This window comes from Populus nigra, chromosome 3 (genome assembly GCF_951802175.1).
Source record: "Populus nigra chromosome 3, ddPopNigr1.1, whole genome shotgun sequence".
NCBI classification, from domain to species: domain Eukaryota; kingdom Viridiplantae; phylum Streptophyta; class Magnoliopsida; order Malpighiales; family Salicaceae; genus Populus; species Populus nigra.
The window spans coordinates 19464766-19478772 of NC_084854.1; the positions used below are offsets into that span (position 1 = coordinate 19464766).

General features: G+C 32.8%; 2 protein-coding genes across 2 annotated transcripts; both read left to right on the forward strand.

The window, feature by feature from the left end:
• Positions 1 to 1153: 1153 nt before the first annotated feature.
• LOC133688952 (histidine-containing phosphotransfer protein 5-like) lies at positions 1154 to 3457 on the forward strand. Its single transcript, XM_062108619.1, has 6 exons — positions 1154 to 1376; positions 1536 to 1666; positions 1819 to 1887; positions 2078 to 2149; positions 2726 to 2798; positions 3195 to 3457. The coding sequence occupies exons 1-6, from the start codon at positions 1314 to 1316 to the stop codon at positions 3243 to 3245; spliced, it is 459 nt and encodes a 152-aa protein (XP_061964603.1). The 5' UTR covers positions 1154 to 1313; the 3' UTR covers positions 3246 to 3457.
• Positions 3458 to 11412: 7955 nt separating this feature from the next.
• Positions 11413 to 13373, forward strand: LOC133688994 (probable aquaporin PIP1-4). Its single transcript, XM_062108686.1, has 4 exons — positions 11413 to 12243; positions 12357 to 12652; positions 12739 to 12879; positions 12972 to 13373. The coding sequence occupies exons 1-4, from the start codon at positions 11910 to 11912 to the stop codon at positions 13062 to 13064; spliced, it is 864 nt and encodes a 287-aa protein (XP_061964670.1). The 5' UTR covers positions 11413 to 11909; the 3' UTR covers positions 13065 to 13373.
• The last annotated feature ends 634 nt before the right edge of the window (positions 13374 to 14007 follow it).

A 14007-nucleotide genomic window follows, 5' to 3' on the forward strand; every position in this document is an offset into this window, starting at 1 on the left:
TCAATTAAGTTATCCCTATCTTGTGATCTAGGTAGGAGGTTTGTCCGGGTGACCCAAGTTTTGATGATCTCTCTCAGTTTTGCTGATGCTTTGTTTTTTTAAGAATTGTTTTTTATTTTTTTTCTAATTTCATCCTTTTATATTTTCATTCCAATCTTTATTTTTTCAATTCTTTTTTTTATGATATCGAGTTGCGGATTTTTTTTTTGTTTTTTGAAATATATTGACAACACATGAGCATTGTTTTTTACGCTACAGAAAAAAATTATCCTGGTCTGCAGCGAAGCGCATGCCAACTATCTAGTATTTCTATTTCATACCTCACTTCAATTCTACTTATTTAACTTTCTCAATTTTTATTTTTTCTAATATGATACATATGTCCGTTATCTTGTTTTATACAACAAAAAAAATTTACTTAAATTAATATATATTTATATGTGAATAAAAAATAGGAAAAAAATGTATTTAGCATCTAAATTCTTCTTAAAATTGCATTGTAATTTCTCTTATTTTTTCTCATAGTATAGTTTTTTCTCACATCATTATTGCGGTTCAACTAAACCCTAACATAAGAAAATAAATCCCAATATAATCACCAAATCATAATAAATTCTATAAAATTAAGAGTGAGATTGAGTGTTAACCTAAAATTTTTAAACGAGAGTTATTGGAGCGTGAGTGATGGTGTTGAGTGGAGAAAAAGAGGTCTAGAAGACAAGGAGACAAGGAAAAACTTGCAATGAAGAGAAAGAGAAGTTATTAAGGACAAAGAGAAAGAGAGAAATTAGAGGAGAAAATAACCTTAGCTTTAGATTGGTTGGTTAGAGGTAACCAATTAAAATTAATAAGTTGTACTAATAGTGTAACCACTAAAAGTTTGCAAATTTTTAAATTATTTTCCTAGCAAAAAAAACCTTTTTTTTTAAAGGTATATTTAAATTTAATATTACGATATCAGGTTGTGCTGGCCTCGTTACTGATAATAATAATAATAATCTAAATAAATTTTATATGATTAGGCTGGCCTAATTAATAATAACAGCGAATTCCTACTTATATTATATTAGAGAATCCTGTGTAATGTAATTGGTAATTTGCCCACTTATGATAAGTCATTAGTTAGTTTCCTTTATAACCTTAATATTTCCAAATATAATTCATGCTTTCCTCCTTGCTATTTTAGCCCAATTTTCCGTTACGCTTGATATAGTGCTGCTCCCAGTATGCAGCCATAAAAATCTGTTCCTTTGCCCCCCCTCCCATTTAATCACTTTGTCAGTGTTGAGACCCGACCCGACGCGACCCGACCCATGGATCTTCTTAATCAGTTGCAGAGACAGTATACCGATTTCACTACCCTTCTCTACCAAGAGGTTAGTTTTGAGTTTTCTCTCTTTATTTTTAAGGGAAATCGTTTTCTTGGGTAATATTTCATTTCCTTGAAAATCAATCAACGGGTTGTAGTCATAGACTTTAATTTCTAGTGGTTTTAAAGGGTTTTTGACATAGGTTTTTTTGTTGGTTTTGAGAAGGGTTTTGTGGACGATCAGTTCACTCAGTTGCAAAAGCTGCAAGATGAGAGCAGCCCTGATTTTGTGGTGGAGGTTGTGTCTCTCTTCTTTGAAGATTGTGAAAAGCTTGTTAACAATATGGCCAAAGCCTTGTGAGTTTGTTTTTCTTGTCTTCATTTTCTTGGTTTTATGTAGAGATGCATGCGGTTGTTTAGTTGACTGTGGAGCTCTTTGCTTCGGATAGGCAGAAAGTACAAGTTTCCCTGCAAAATTGACTTGCTAGGTTTTTTTCTTTTCTCTTCAGAGAACAGCAGGATGTTGACTTCAAACAGGTGGATTCTCATGTCCATCAACTGAAAGGTAGTAGCTCCAGGTATTTACTCACATCCTTATTTCATTATAGGTTATTTGATTGTTCCATTTGTGCTCTAGTCACTTGTGAGGAGACCTGTATTTAATGGATTTTCGTTGTTCTATCAAAATCACTTGCGTGCATGTCTATTACTTTAATTGTTTTGTCTTCTATAGTATTTAATTATAATATTGCTTTTTATGGTTAACAGCATAGGTGCAGCAAGAATTAAAAATGTCTGCATTGCCTTCAAAACTTTTTGTGAAGCCCAAAACCGTGAAGGGTGAGATCTCTTCCACACTTTTATAGCAAATTTGTATCTTTTTCCTTTCAATCAATATTAATTTGTAAGTCTTATCCAGTTGCACTTGAAAGTTTGTCTATCATAAGATTCTTGACTGTTTATGTTTTGATATATTAAAAGTCACAAAAGGAATTTACGTGTTCAAGTTTTCTTGTGTGTTTATTTTTTCCTGTGACAGCAGAGTCCCTTTGGATTCCAGAATTGTTAACCTTAGGTGGATGGTAGTGGTTATGAAGTTTGACAATTTGGATACTATACCAGTAAATCAATTAGTTTAATAGGTTTTCAAGAGATACTAGTGTTTCAGGAATGGTCTATCTGCTTTCCTTGATTGATCATAGAATTAGGATGGAGTCCTATAAGCATCTGTTGTTTCATTGAAGTTAAAAAAATTATTGACTGGTGAAGTATTGGAGCCGTGATTTACCAATGTGTTATTTAGTGCAGTCATGTTGATCTTGCTGCATGAGTATTGTTCGTCCTGTTTTTTTGGCTCTTACCCAAGTCATATGATAGTTGCAGAGGATTTTGATTGACCCAAGAATGTTGGTGCAGGTGTTTGAGATGTCTGCAACAAGTGAATCATGAACACACTCAATTGAAGACCAATCTTCAATCTTTATTCACGGTGAGTTTTATAATTTATAGTCAAAGTTAGTTTTAGTTTCCTGGGAAGGATCTGATCATCCAAGCGAGAATTCCCACGACATTATTTATCCTGGTATCCCACAGGGGAAAACTAGCTTGTTGCTCAACGTGCTTTGAAAAAGATTACTTCATTTATTGAATGCCCATCTTTGGTGTCCGCCACAGCAATTTAAAATCCCTAGTTTGATTTGGTTTCTAGTGTCCGATCATGTTCTGTAAAAGAATCATGGGGAATTTTCTTAAAAATTTCCTTCATTTGGGTGATCAAAACTGCTTGAGCAGCTTTCTTGTCTAACATAAGAATGTTTTAACATTTTCAATTTCTATCTTAAGTTAATGTTTTTCAATATTTGTTCTTCTTTTTTGGCTGCTGTAGCTGGAGCGACAGATTGTGGCAAATGGGGGGTCAATTCCTGTGATGCAATAAGTAATGTTGATATAATCTCCTTTCGACACAAATAGAAAGGTGAAAGTTAATGTTACAGATACAATTGTAAGTTCAAGATACTTGGGAGTTCTTTGAAATTTGTATGATAGAGGGGTATGTTAATTGACTTTTATATATCTGCTGCCGCAAAGCATATAACTTTTGCCCCCTTTTAGGGGTGTTTAGCAAAGTGATAGAAGTTGCCTTTCAAAGTGTGTATTTTTCTTGGAAATGTATTAACTACAAGTAGGAATGCTTCTAGCAATGCAAAAGACATCCTGCCATCAGTTTAATCACTAGGCTCAACCATGGAAGTACTCGTCTTTGCTAGCAGAGAAATGTTGTCCGCGAGGACCGAATGTTAAATGCTGGTTACTCGTTCCTGTTTCTGTTTATCTGGGTGGGAAAACTCAAGCGAATATTGCTAAAGTGTAGGGAACAGTATAAAGAAATTCAGTAACTAAGCAAAATTAACTAGACATATAATCCCATCCTTCATTTTGCTGGTGACGGGAAAGTGAATAGTGAATGGATCAGCAGCTAGGTCCTTGCATGCATTCTCTAAAATGAACTCGCTCTTGAACACTTTGAAATGAGATATCATTCATTCAAAGAATTAAGTGTTCCATGTCACAAACACCACACTTGTAGTATTATATTATTACAATTACAAATAAAACTAAATCTCATCACTGTTTTCCTCTGGAATATTCACAGTGCATCTGACAATAAATCGATGAATGAACTCTTGGCTGATAAAAAAAAATTGAACACACATATAGGAGCAGAATCGTATTTTCATATATTTATTGTAGTGTAATTACTCATACCCTTCAACATTTAGCTGAGGGATGTTTTTGGATTTTCACCTTTTCTTGTACAATATATTACTATATTACTGCATAACCCCAAGATCAACTTTTTTTTTCCCCAAGGTCAAGGGGCATTTTAGGTTTTTTAATCTTAATTTTCTTGGAATTATCTCATGGGGTCAGGGGTGTTTTGATTTTTCTATAATTCAAAGAAAAAATAACTGGTGCGTGCAACAGAGCATGTGCAAGCAAGTGGGAGGTGTCCATATTCTTCGAGCAGCGCGTGCAGTGCCTTCCAATGGCTATAGGTAGATTTTTGCGGCAGCGTCCAAAGCATTGCGCCACCTTCTACACTGTGGGTCAGCACGTGCTGACCTTCATAGACCTTCATAGAATAGAGGAGCTCTGGTAATAATTTTTTTCTCCCCCCATTTCTCTCTCCTCCATCTCAAAAGGTGTTGCTGGCCTTGCAAAGTGGTGCCCAATCATTTAATGTATTGAACTTTATTTATTTATTTTTCAATTTATTTATTTTTCAATTTCATCTATTGACATTTGATTTTTTATGTTTTTTTTCCCTCAAATTTAATCCTCATTCTTTTGATTCCTATTTATTTTGCTTTTAGATTTTACTTTTCAATTTAATCCCTGATCATTTGATTTTAATTTTTTTTTATTGAATTTGATCCTTATTCTTATGATTGCAATTTCTTTTGATTTTGAGTTCTCTTCTTGATTAATTGTTTTTTTTTCTTTTGCAATTTTATCATTTATTGTTTAATTTCATTGAATTTTCATATTATATTTGATGATTTGTTTTATCATACTCTTAAAACCCGGTCCTAGAGTCGACCCCCATCATGTGTCGGGTCACGGGCTAGGTTGAACAACCGGGGTTACAAGGTCAATTGTATTTTTTATTATGCAAGAAGTAAAAATGATATTAGTTTGATAAAAAAGATAATGAAAAAAAATAGAAAAATCAATAGGCGTTGACATGATTTTTTCCTAACTAATTGCTTGATTTTTTATTTAGATAAAAAATAAAAATAATATTATTTTGATAAAGAAGACAATGGAGAAAAATTTAATTATGATCATTTTTTTATTGGTCTTTCTTTGTTTTGGATTATTATTTAGATTATTTTTTTTCCAGTTTCATCCATTTCCATTTCCATTTGTTTTTAATATTAAATATTGTACTCATTCTCTAGATTGTTAGTTTTTTTTATCCTTGGTTTTTTTTCTTTCAATTTCTCCCCCCACCCTAAATTTTATTTCATTTTTTTTTATAGATTTAGTTCTTATTTTTTTAATTGCTTTTTTAATTCTTTTCTTGATTTGTTTTATCTTTCAATATTTTCCCTCAGTATTTTATTTTATTTATTTTATTCAATTTTTGTTCTCATTTTTTTAATTCATGTTTTTTTTATCCTTTTTCTTTTTTTATTCTATTTTTTATTAAATCCCTCATTATTTTCTTTCATTAGTTTTTATACCAGATTTGATTATTATTGTTTTGATTACTATTTATTTTCTTTTTAGGTTTTTGTTGGTTAAAATTTTGTTCAATATTGTTTTTGGTCTTTTATATGGCTATCTTGGTCTCATGATTAGAGTTGCTGATTTTGAATATTAGCTTGATTTAACTTCATTTTTTTTTATTTTTTTATTTAACATTAGACTATCGAGCTTTAAGCTTTCTATATTTTTTCCCTTTCCTTTATCTGGAGTCATCTCAGATAATGAGTTAGTCAAGTTAACCCGAGTTCACTTAAGTTATCACTATTTGAATATTTTTTATATGTTAGAAAAGAATTGACTCACCTCGCAGCGTAAAGCAGACAAAAAAATCTAGTAAGAAATTAAAAGAGAATGGGGTTTTACCTTGTAAAACCAGGTTCATCCTATCATATTTCATTATTCATATTTGGTATACAAATTCCTTTTACTGGTCCCTTAAGTTTTGTATTTCTTTTCATTTGGTCATCGAGCCTTTTTTCTTTTCAATTGGTCAGCGAGCTTTTTTTTTTCAATTTAATCCTTTAAAGTTATGCCTTACTTGTTTTTTTATTTTTTTTTTGTTCTTTTTAGGTTGTGTTTTACCTTGCTTCTAAGCTATCAAAATATTTTTTTTCCCATGGTTAAATGAAGTGTTGATTTTGCATGACAAAGTTTTTAATTATTATGGAAAATCAAATAAAATGAGGATCAAAATTGATATTGACAAAAACTAACAAGCTGTTACCCATGTGTATTGTTCAAGGTGTGTAAATCTACATTTTGGTCATTTAATTTTAAATGTTATGATATTTGGTCTCTTTTTTTTTAATCTTTTGTTTACGCCCCAAACTTTACTTTTCTTATGCTACAACCCCTTGATCTTGAAAGAGGAGATAAAATGTTAGCGGAAGTTTCGAGGAGAGAAAAAGCTCTCAGGTGACCGAATTCTGACCAACAATGACTTCAATTTTATTGTCTATGGATTCATCTTTGAGAGGGAAACTTGATAGAGATAGTTTCCACTTTTGATGATGCTAAAAAAAAGTATATCACAATTCAAAAAGTTTTTTAAATTAAATTAAATTTTTTCTATAATTTTTGGACTGATTAGAATGTGTTTTGTTGTTAGAAACAAGGTTATAAAGATTCAATGGTTTTTATTCTTATGTTTTTATTGAAAAAATTATGTTTTTATTGAAAAAATAGATGAATTCTAGGTTTTTGGAGTCCAAAATATTTAACCTTGAATTCTCTATCAGGTGCCAAATCTCCAAGTGACTAGAAAACATAGCAGTGGATGACACATCGTATGCACAAGTAAGCGACATGTCATCCATTTCTTTTTTAAAGAAAATAATAAAGGTGGATGACGTGTGGTTTTTCTTTTAAGAAAAAAACCAGGAGAGTGAGCTTGGGCTTTTAGGCTCGTGTGTGCCAGAGTTTAAATTTGAGCTAGGCATGCGAGCCCATTCTTTTAACCCAACCCATGCGTGTTGGCCCTTCAATTGTTTTTTTTTATATATATATTTTTACACTTTATAATCTTGATTCTTTTTTAATGAATTTGATTGAATGATGTTTAAATAATAATTCAATTATGCTATTATTTTAAAATGATATTAGCATTTTTTATGGTACTATTAACAATTTTTTAAAAATAATTATATATGAATCTAATATGCATAATTTTCTAACTGTGAATAATTTTTTGTTGTCTATATTTTATATGACTTTACTACATTTTATTATTTTTCCATATTCTTAAAACACATGAGTCAAAATTATTAATTCATTATTTTTTTTATTAAAACTTGTTTTTTGAGATTATGATAATTGTTTTATTTAAAAAACCAAAATTATGATAAAGAAATTATTAAAAACAAGTACACATTAAAAAAGGAAAGTGGTTTTAATTAAAGGACACCCATTTTATACTTATTTCAAATCATTAAATATTTTTTTGAATGTTGGTTTTAGTTGCTTTAAATTTTATACAATAAAAAATATACCTAAAAAAGATATGTTTTTATTTTGTTAAAAAAATACGTCAATAATTTTTTTTTTTTGTAAAATTTAAACGATTACCTTTCTTATGAAAATATGTTTTTATTTTTATATAATTAACTAAAAATAATTGAAGAGAGCTTAATATTAATAAATTAAATATCTTAATGTACATTTTATTCTGACTAGTGTTAATGATTCTTTTTAAACTTCTTGGTTTATATAGTTTTCAATTTATTTTATTTAATATACATATAATTTTTTTTTTATAACGCTAAATAATGCGTTGATAATTCATTCGTATTCTTCTTTTATGCTAAAAATCAACCTGAAATCTTATGTGTGGTTAGTAGACTGGTTAAATCTAGAGTAGATGTGGGTTGCAGGAATCGATTCGGCAGGCATTTGTGGCCTTATGATCTTGTGGCCTTGTTTTAAGCACAAGAAGCTCTACTTCCAGGATGGCCTTGTTTTATTTTGAAGTTATTTTTGTAAGCCAAAAAATTGAACAATTTAATTTAAGTTCCACTCTTTTATCCCATTGGTTCAACTCATGATATTTATTTTATAAACAGCACCAAATGATTTTTTCTTTACTTGTGCCGACACTATCATCCCACCCCACCCATTATGTATCATTACTAGGTTATTTCCCATGTTATTATCACTACTACTTGTACTATTTTTTTTATATAAAAAAATAATATTTAAATTATAAAAAATCTTTTGATATTATTTTTAAATTCAAATTTTAAACTCATTATCCAACTATTTTCTTAGCTTAAATTTTAAATTAAATCGTGTAAGAATTACTTTGACGTGATCTTATCGATTAGACAAGTCTAAAGGAAAAAAAAACAAGTCAGGTTAACACTAGTTAACTCGTCAAACCAACAATCCAGATAATAATGCTGGAAACAATATTACCTTTTATTTAACATAAGACATGTTGTCTGTTTTTTTTTTTAATAAAAGGCATTCAAGTGATCCACCCCCTTTTTTTAAATGAAGTTGTTTATCGAATAAAAAAGAGTATTGTTTCTAGCATAACAAGAGCTCGAGCTTGCGACCTAGTCATTTTACAAACGGTAACTAATTGAGCTATGAGACAAGAAGCTATAAAGCAATAATAAAAATATATTAATTTGGTTCATTGCTTCCTAAAAGTCACCAGTCAGGCTTTAAGTTTGCTCTTTAGAGGTCACCAGTTTGAGTCTCACAAATCTCAGGGCCGCTAGAGGTTTACATGGTCATTAATTTCGGGGTTTGTGAGATTAGTCGAGTTACATGCAAACTGACCCGGACACCCATGTTAATCTAAAAAAAATGTTAATCTGGTTTACTACTCATATAAACAATTGAACCAACCCCACACCATTTAGTTCTTTTGTTAATAAGCTTATACAATATAATGTTTATTTGGAAAATACAAAAAAAAAAGACTAAATAAGGAGTTGTTTTGTAATTTAGCACATTAACAAAAAAAAATTAGAAAAATAACATAGTCTATAAAATATTTAGATAAATAACACAGTTTGAGGAGTTGTATTTTTTATCTATAACTCGTAAAAAAAGGTGGTCAAGGCAGATTTCCAGCTTCTCAATTCCTTGCCACGAAAACCAACTAAGGAATTCCCAATTTAAAAATACAATTTACATACAATTCATCAAAATTAACAATTCATAATTAAACATAATAAAAATTCACATTACATTTAATTTAGGCTAAATTTATAATTCTTATAACCTTAAAGCATATAATTTAGCAACATTTAAAAATCATACTAGCTTGAGGACAAGCATCAAGCACTTGTGAACAGGTTTAGAATGTTTATGAAAAACTTTTATGATGTCCAGAGAGTAACTCTTAGAATTCTATTAATTACTTTTTAGGTTCATCTTAAAGAAAGAGACATATATAACAAGAAGAGGGAAAAAATAAAACTTATAAACCACCAAAAATAATAATAATATTTCCACTTAGAATTTCTCTATCTTATTTGTATTTTTTTTACAGTGGGCTAAAATAAATAGCTAATATAAAATCACTAGTTATTTCCTTGAGCATTATAAAATTTCTCAAAGCTCGTGGACGGGTATAGAGAATTCATGGAGAAGCCTGAAATGTTTATGAATGAGCCTACATCATCTCAACTTATCCAAATTGAGAACAGACTTGTAGCGCTCCAGCTGTAAGGATCAACATTAAAATTACCTCAGCCTATAGACGGGTTGGAATGCTAATGTACAAGTCTAGGTCACTCTTGGACTAATCTGTCTCCCTATCCCAAAACCAATTCACATGCAAACGGCTAAAGAAATTGTTCTATAGATTTGATTTTTTTTTTTTTATTATTATTGAAAGTATATAGTCAATGACGTACCGTGGCTGCAGTCTTGTCTTGTCTTGTTTTTTGAGCTTGCTATCGGGGTGGGGGTGGATTGGATACTTATTTCCATGATGAACGGCACTGTGTTTTAATTTGTTCTTGATTTAAAGTTTGCTTTAAACCTCCAAATCATCCATGTTTCGACACAGAACTAATGGTTGCTGACAATTTACTTTGGGAAAAAATCACAGTTCTTGCTTAGAAAATAGAAAGGGAGACAACAAGGGATCATAAAATTTCTCGAGCTCGTGGACAGGTTTAGAGCGTTCATGGACAAACCTGAAATATTTATGGATGAACCTACATCATCCCAACTTATCCAAATCGAGGGTAGACATATAATGCTCGTGTAGGGGTTAATATTAAAATTGCTTCAGTCTGGTTTGGAATGCTCATGGACAAGTCTAGATCACTCTTGGATGAATTTATCTCCTTAATTATATGTCTTTATTTTCAATAAACGATCTTATCTTTCATTAAAAGCGCTTTGAGATGCCCAATATTCCTAAACTTTTAAAGTCTATCACAATACAAATTAAATATATTGTTGACCAAGATATATTCTATCTCATCGAATCCTTCACAAATATCTACCGCTACTCTTGAAGCCTTCCGTAACAAGTAAAACATTTAATAAATACAATAAAAAATTATTAGCCCTCAACATTATCAATATTTGTTAAATGTAATAAACCAACGCGTTATGGGCAAACACATCTCATACAGTCGTCCAGATCAATTGTGGATGCAGCTCCACAAATATCCAATTTCTCCTGGCATCCCATGTGATGATGGGGGATGGTGGCGGCGGCCAAAAATGTAAGGGAGACCCGCGGGTAGAGAGAGGAGAGATGGTGTCACGGTGACAGTGTTGGTGTTTTGTGGTGGAGAGGGAGAAGGGTACGTGAGTAGTGATAGGTCGTGGGTGGTGGCTGAGGATGAGAAGAAAAGGGAAAAATACAGAAAGAAACTGTGTTATTTCCATATATAGATTGTATTATTTTTTCAATTTTTTTTTGTTACCGTGCTAAATTAAAAAAAAGTCCTAATTATTATCCTCAACATCAGCCAACTTTATCATTAACCATCAATTCCAATTATTATACGCTGTGAAGACCCAAATTCTAAAAACTTGAGCACTATATGCAATGGCACTCAGCAGGCTCTAAAAAGCCACATATTCAAAACTATAGGTTATAGCAAGAACCCATACAAGATTGATGGCCAGCTCGATATGTAATGAATGACACCTTTTCCTTCGAATGCAAAGCTACCAAGCTAAATAGGACCAGCCCTAAATCTGTAATGGAAAAAAACACTCCGAGAATGGCTACTTTCGTTGGGGATTCTGGATGAAGTAGTACAGTTTGTAAGAGCAAGGAATTGCTGTAAAAGTATATACATTATATTTACCACAATTTCTATTCCCTAATAAAGTGTTACGTTTCCCTCACACAATGAGAAATGTTTCAGTGGCATATGCATTACTAAGCACTGCCATTATCATTCCAAATCCGAGTGGCTATTTTTCAACCAGATTGTGGCAATCACCATCTTGGAAAAATAGTTCAAACTTACATTAAAAGGAAAGAACGGTTTCAAGTTGTCCAAGTGAAGTGATGGGAAAGAAATAACATCAAAATCTTCTCATGATATCACAGCAGCAGAAACTACTTTTTCAAGGAGCGAGTATGTGTCGGTAACAAGTGATCAAGACAATGCACAGTTCATTTTCCTCTCAATCAATGAGAAGACAGTGAAAAAAATCTTCCTACACCAGGACAAACATCTGTCCCAAAAACAAGCTACAAATACCCCACTTGCTCAGTACTTGTGAGTCTCTCAAATTGATCAAATACACTTAGCTTAAGCTATAAAAAAGGCTTGGAGCAATAGTAACAAGAGGCAAGTGAGACCAAATTCTTTTTTCATAAACTGTGAAAGATATAGTGGAAATGGAGGAAGGAGAAGAAGATGTGAAGGTGGGTGCAAATAGGTATGGAGAGGGGCAACCCATAGGAACAGCTGCTCAAACCCAACATGGCAAGGACTACACAGAGCCACCTCCAGCACCACTTTATCAGCCTGGGGAGTGGTCATCATGGTCTTTTTACAGGGCAGGCATTGCTGAATTTGTTGCCACTTTTTTGTTCCTTTACATCACAGTTCTAACTGTCATGGGGGTGGCAAGATCCCGCACCAAGTGTTCCACGGTTGGCATTCAGGGTATTGCTTGGGCTTTTGGTGGGATGATTTTTGTTCTTGTCTACTGTACTGCTGGCATTTCAGGTACTGCTCTTCTAACCATAGTTGTTATCTGACAAGTTATGGATTACATGATGATGTTTAATCATCAATGTGGTTGGGAATAATAGCTTCACGTTGTTGTTGTTGTGATGCAGGGGGTCACATCAACCCAGCAGTGACTTTCGGGCTGCTGTTGGCAAGGAAGCTGACATTGACAAGGGCAGTGTTTTACATGATAATGCAGTGTCTTGGAGCAATATGTGGTGCTGGTGTTGTAAAAGCTTTCCAAAAGAGCCCGTACGAGATACTTGGTGGAGGTGCAAACACTGTCAGCACAGGATACAGCAAGGGCAGTGGACTTGGCGTTGAGATTCTTGGCACCTTTGTACTTGTCTACACCGTCTTCTCTGCCACTGATGCCAAGCGTAGTGCCAGAGACTCCCATGTTCCTGTAAGTAAAAATAAATGTTATTTTTTTTCCTTGATGTCTTTTTATCATTGAAATTGATTTCCAAAATGCTACATTTGGATGGTCAGGTCCTGGCACCACTACCTATTGGATTTGCAGTGTTCTTGGTTCACTTGGCAACCATTCCTATTACAGGCACCGGTATTAACCCAGCCAGAAGTCTTGGTGCAGCCCTCATCTACAACAAGGACAAAGCTTGGGATGATCATGTAAGCCTCTCACACGTTATTTTAGTCCCTACACTTCATCTTGGTAAGGCCTTCGGAAAACATTAGCAGCGTTCAATTCTTTTTTGGTGCAGTGGATATTCTGGGTAGGACCGTTCATTGGAGCGGCACTTGCATCCTTGTACCATCAGATAGTGATCAGGGCCATCCCTTTCAAATCCAAATGATGCATGACAGAAAACAAGGTTCTTTAGAGTTCCCGATCAAAGTATATCTGAAATAATCCTCATTATTCTGCTATTAAGGGATCTAGTTATTTATTTTTCGTCCCTCATTTTAGCATGTAGATGGTGAAGAAAGAAATGTTATAGCTTATGGTAGTGGAGGTTCCATTTATGTAAATTACTCACTCACCAGGTTACCCGAATTACACGTTCGAAATTATGGAGTTTGGCCTCAATTGTGTCTGAGTCTACTCCGTTGGAAGTGTCCTATCTACTCTAAATAAATTGTTTCCTGGAATGGATTTATCTACAGGTGACAGGATTTTATAGTGACTATTGGGAAACATCAGACGGTGTGAGCTGATGCAGAAAAGTGAATATCACAAGCACGCAAGCAATAAACATGGACTTCAAACTGAAATGATTTGAATGAAATATTAAGTATGATTTCTAAACTTAGACAGGTAGTATGGAAATGGATTCACTCCATCTTCAATAATTGATGTCAAGTTAAACTCAAGTACCGTGGCATGCCAATGAACAAGAGACGAGTATCAAGAAGGTGAATTTCTAGGATCACAGACACAAAATAAATATATACAAGGCCACAATAACTTCCATTTATCTACAGACAGAAAGATCCCAGCTTAAACCCCTCAAGAATAAGCTTAAACAATTTAATGACATGTGCCAAGTAGAATGAAGAAAAATCGATGTGAAGATGGTTGCATGAATTGCCCACAAGAGATGCAATAATGACACATGGACTAGACAAACAAAAGGTAAAACAAAAAGAGATAAGGTTAGATCACTGTCATTCCCAGTTGCGTATTTCAGTTGGGCTTCCATACAAGAGACTGCTGAAGCGATATATAAACAACATGAGACTCCTTCATTTGCAACTTTTCCAGCTCACTTGTCGCTGCACCAATTACAAGCAGTTCAT

Coding starts and splice junctions, on each gene's coding strand:
- LOC133688994 (XM_062108686.1), top strand. CDS start 11,910: ATGGAGGAAGGAGAAGAAGATGTGAAGGTGGGTGCAAATAGGTATGGA. Junction 12,244..12,356: donor CTGTACTGCTGGCATTTCAG/GTACTGCTCTTC, acceptor GTTGTGATGCAG/GGGGTCACATCAACCCAGCA. Junction 12,653..12,738: donor CCAGAGACTCCCATGTTCCT/GTAAGTAAAAAT, acceptor TTGGATGGTCAG/GTCCTGGCACCACTACCTAT.
- LOC133688952 (XM_062108619.1), top strand. CDS start 1,314: ATGGATCTTCTTAATCAGTTGCAGAGACAGTATACCGATTTCACTACC. Junction 2,150..2,725: donor GAAGCCCAAAACCGTGAAGG/GTGAGATCTCTT, acceptor ATGTTGGTGCAG/GTGTTTGAGATGTCTGCAAC. Junction 2,799..3,194: donor ATCTTCAATCTTTATTCACG/GTGAGTTTTATA, acceptor TGGCTGCTGTAG/CTGGAGCGACAGATTGTGGC.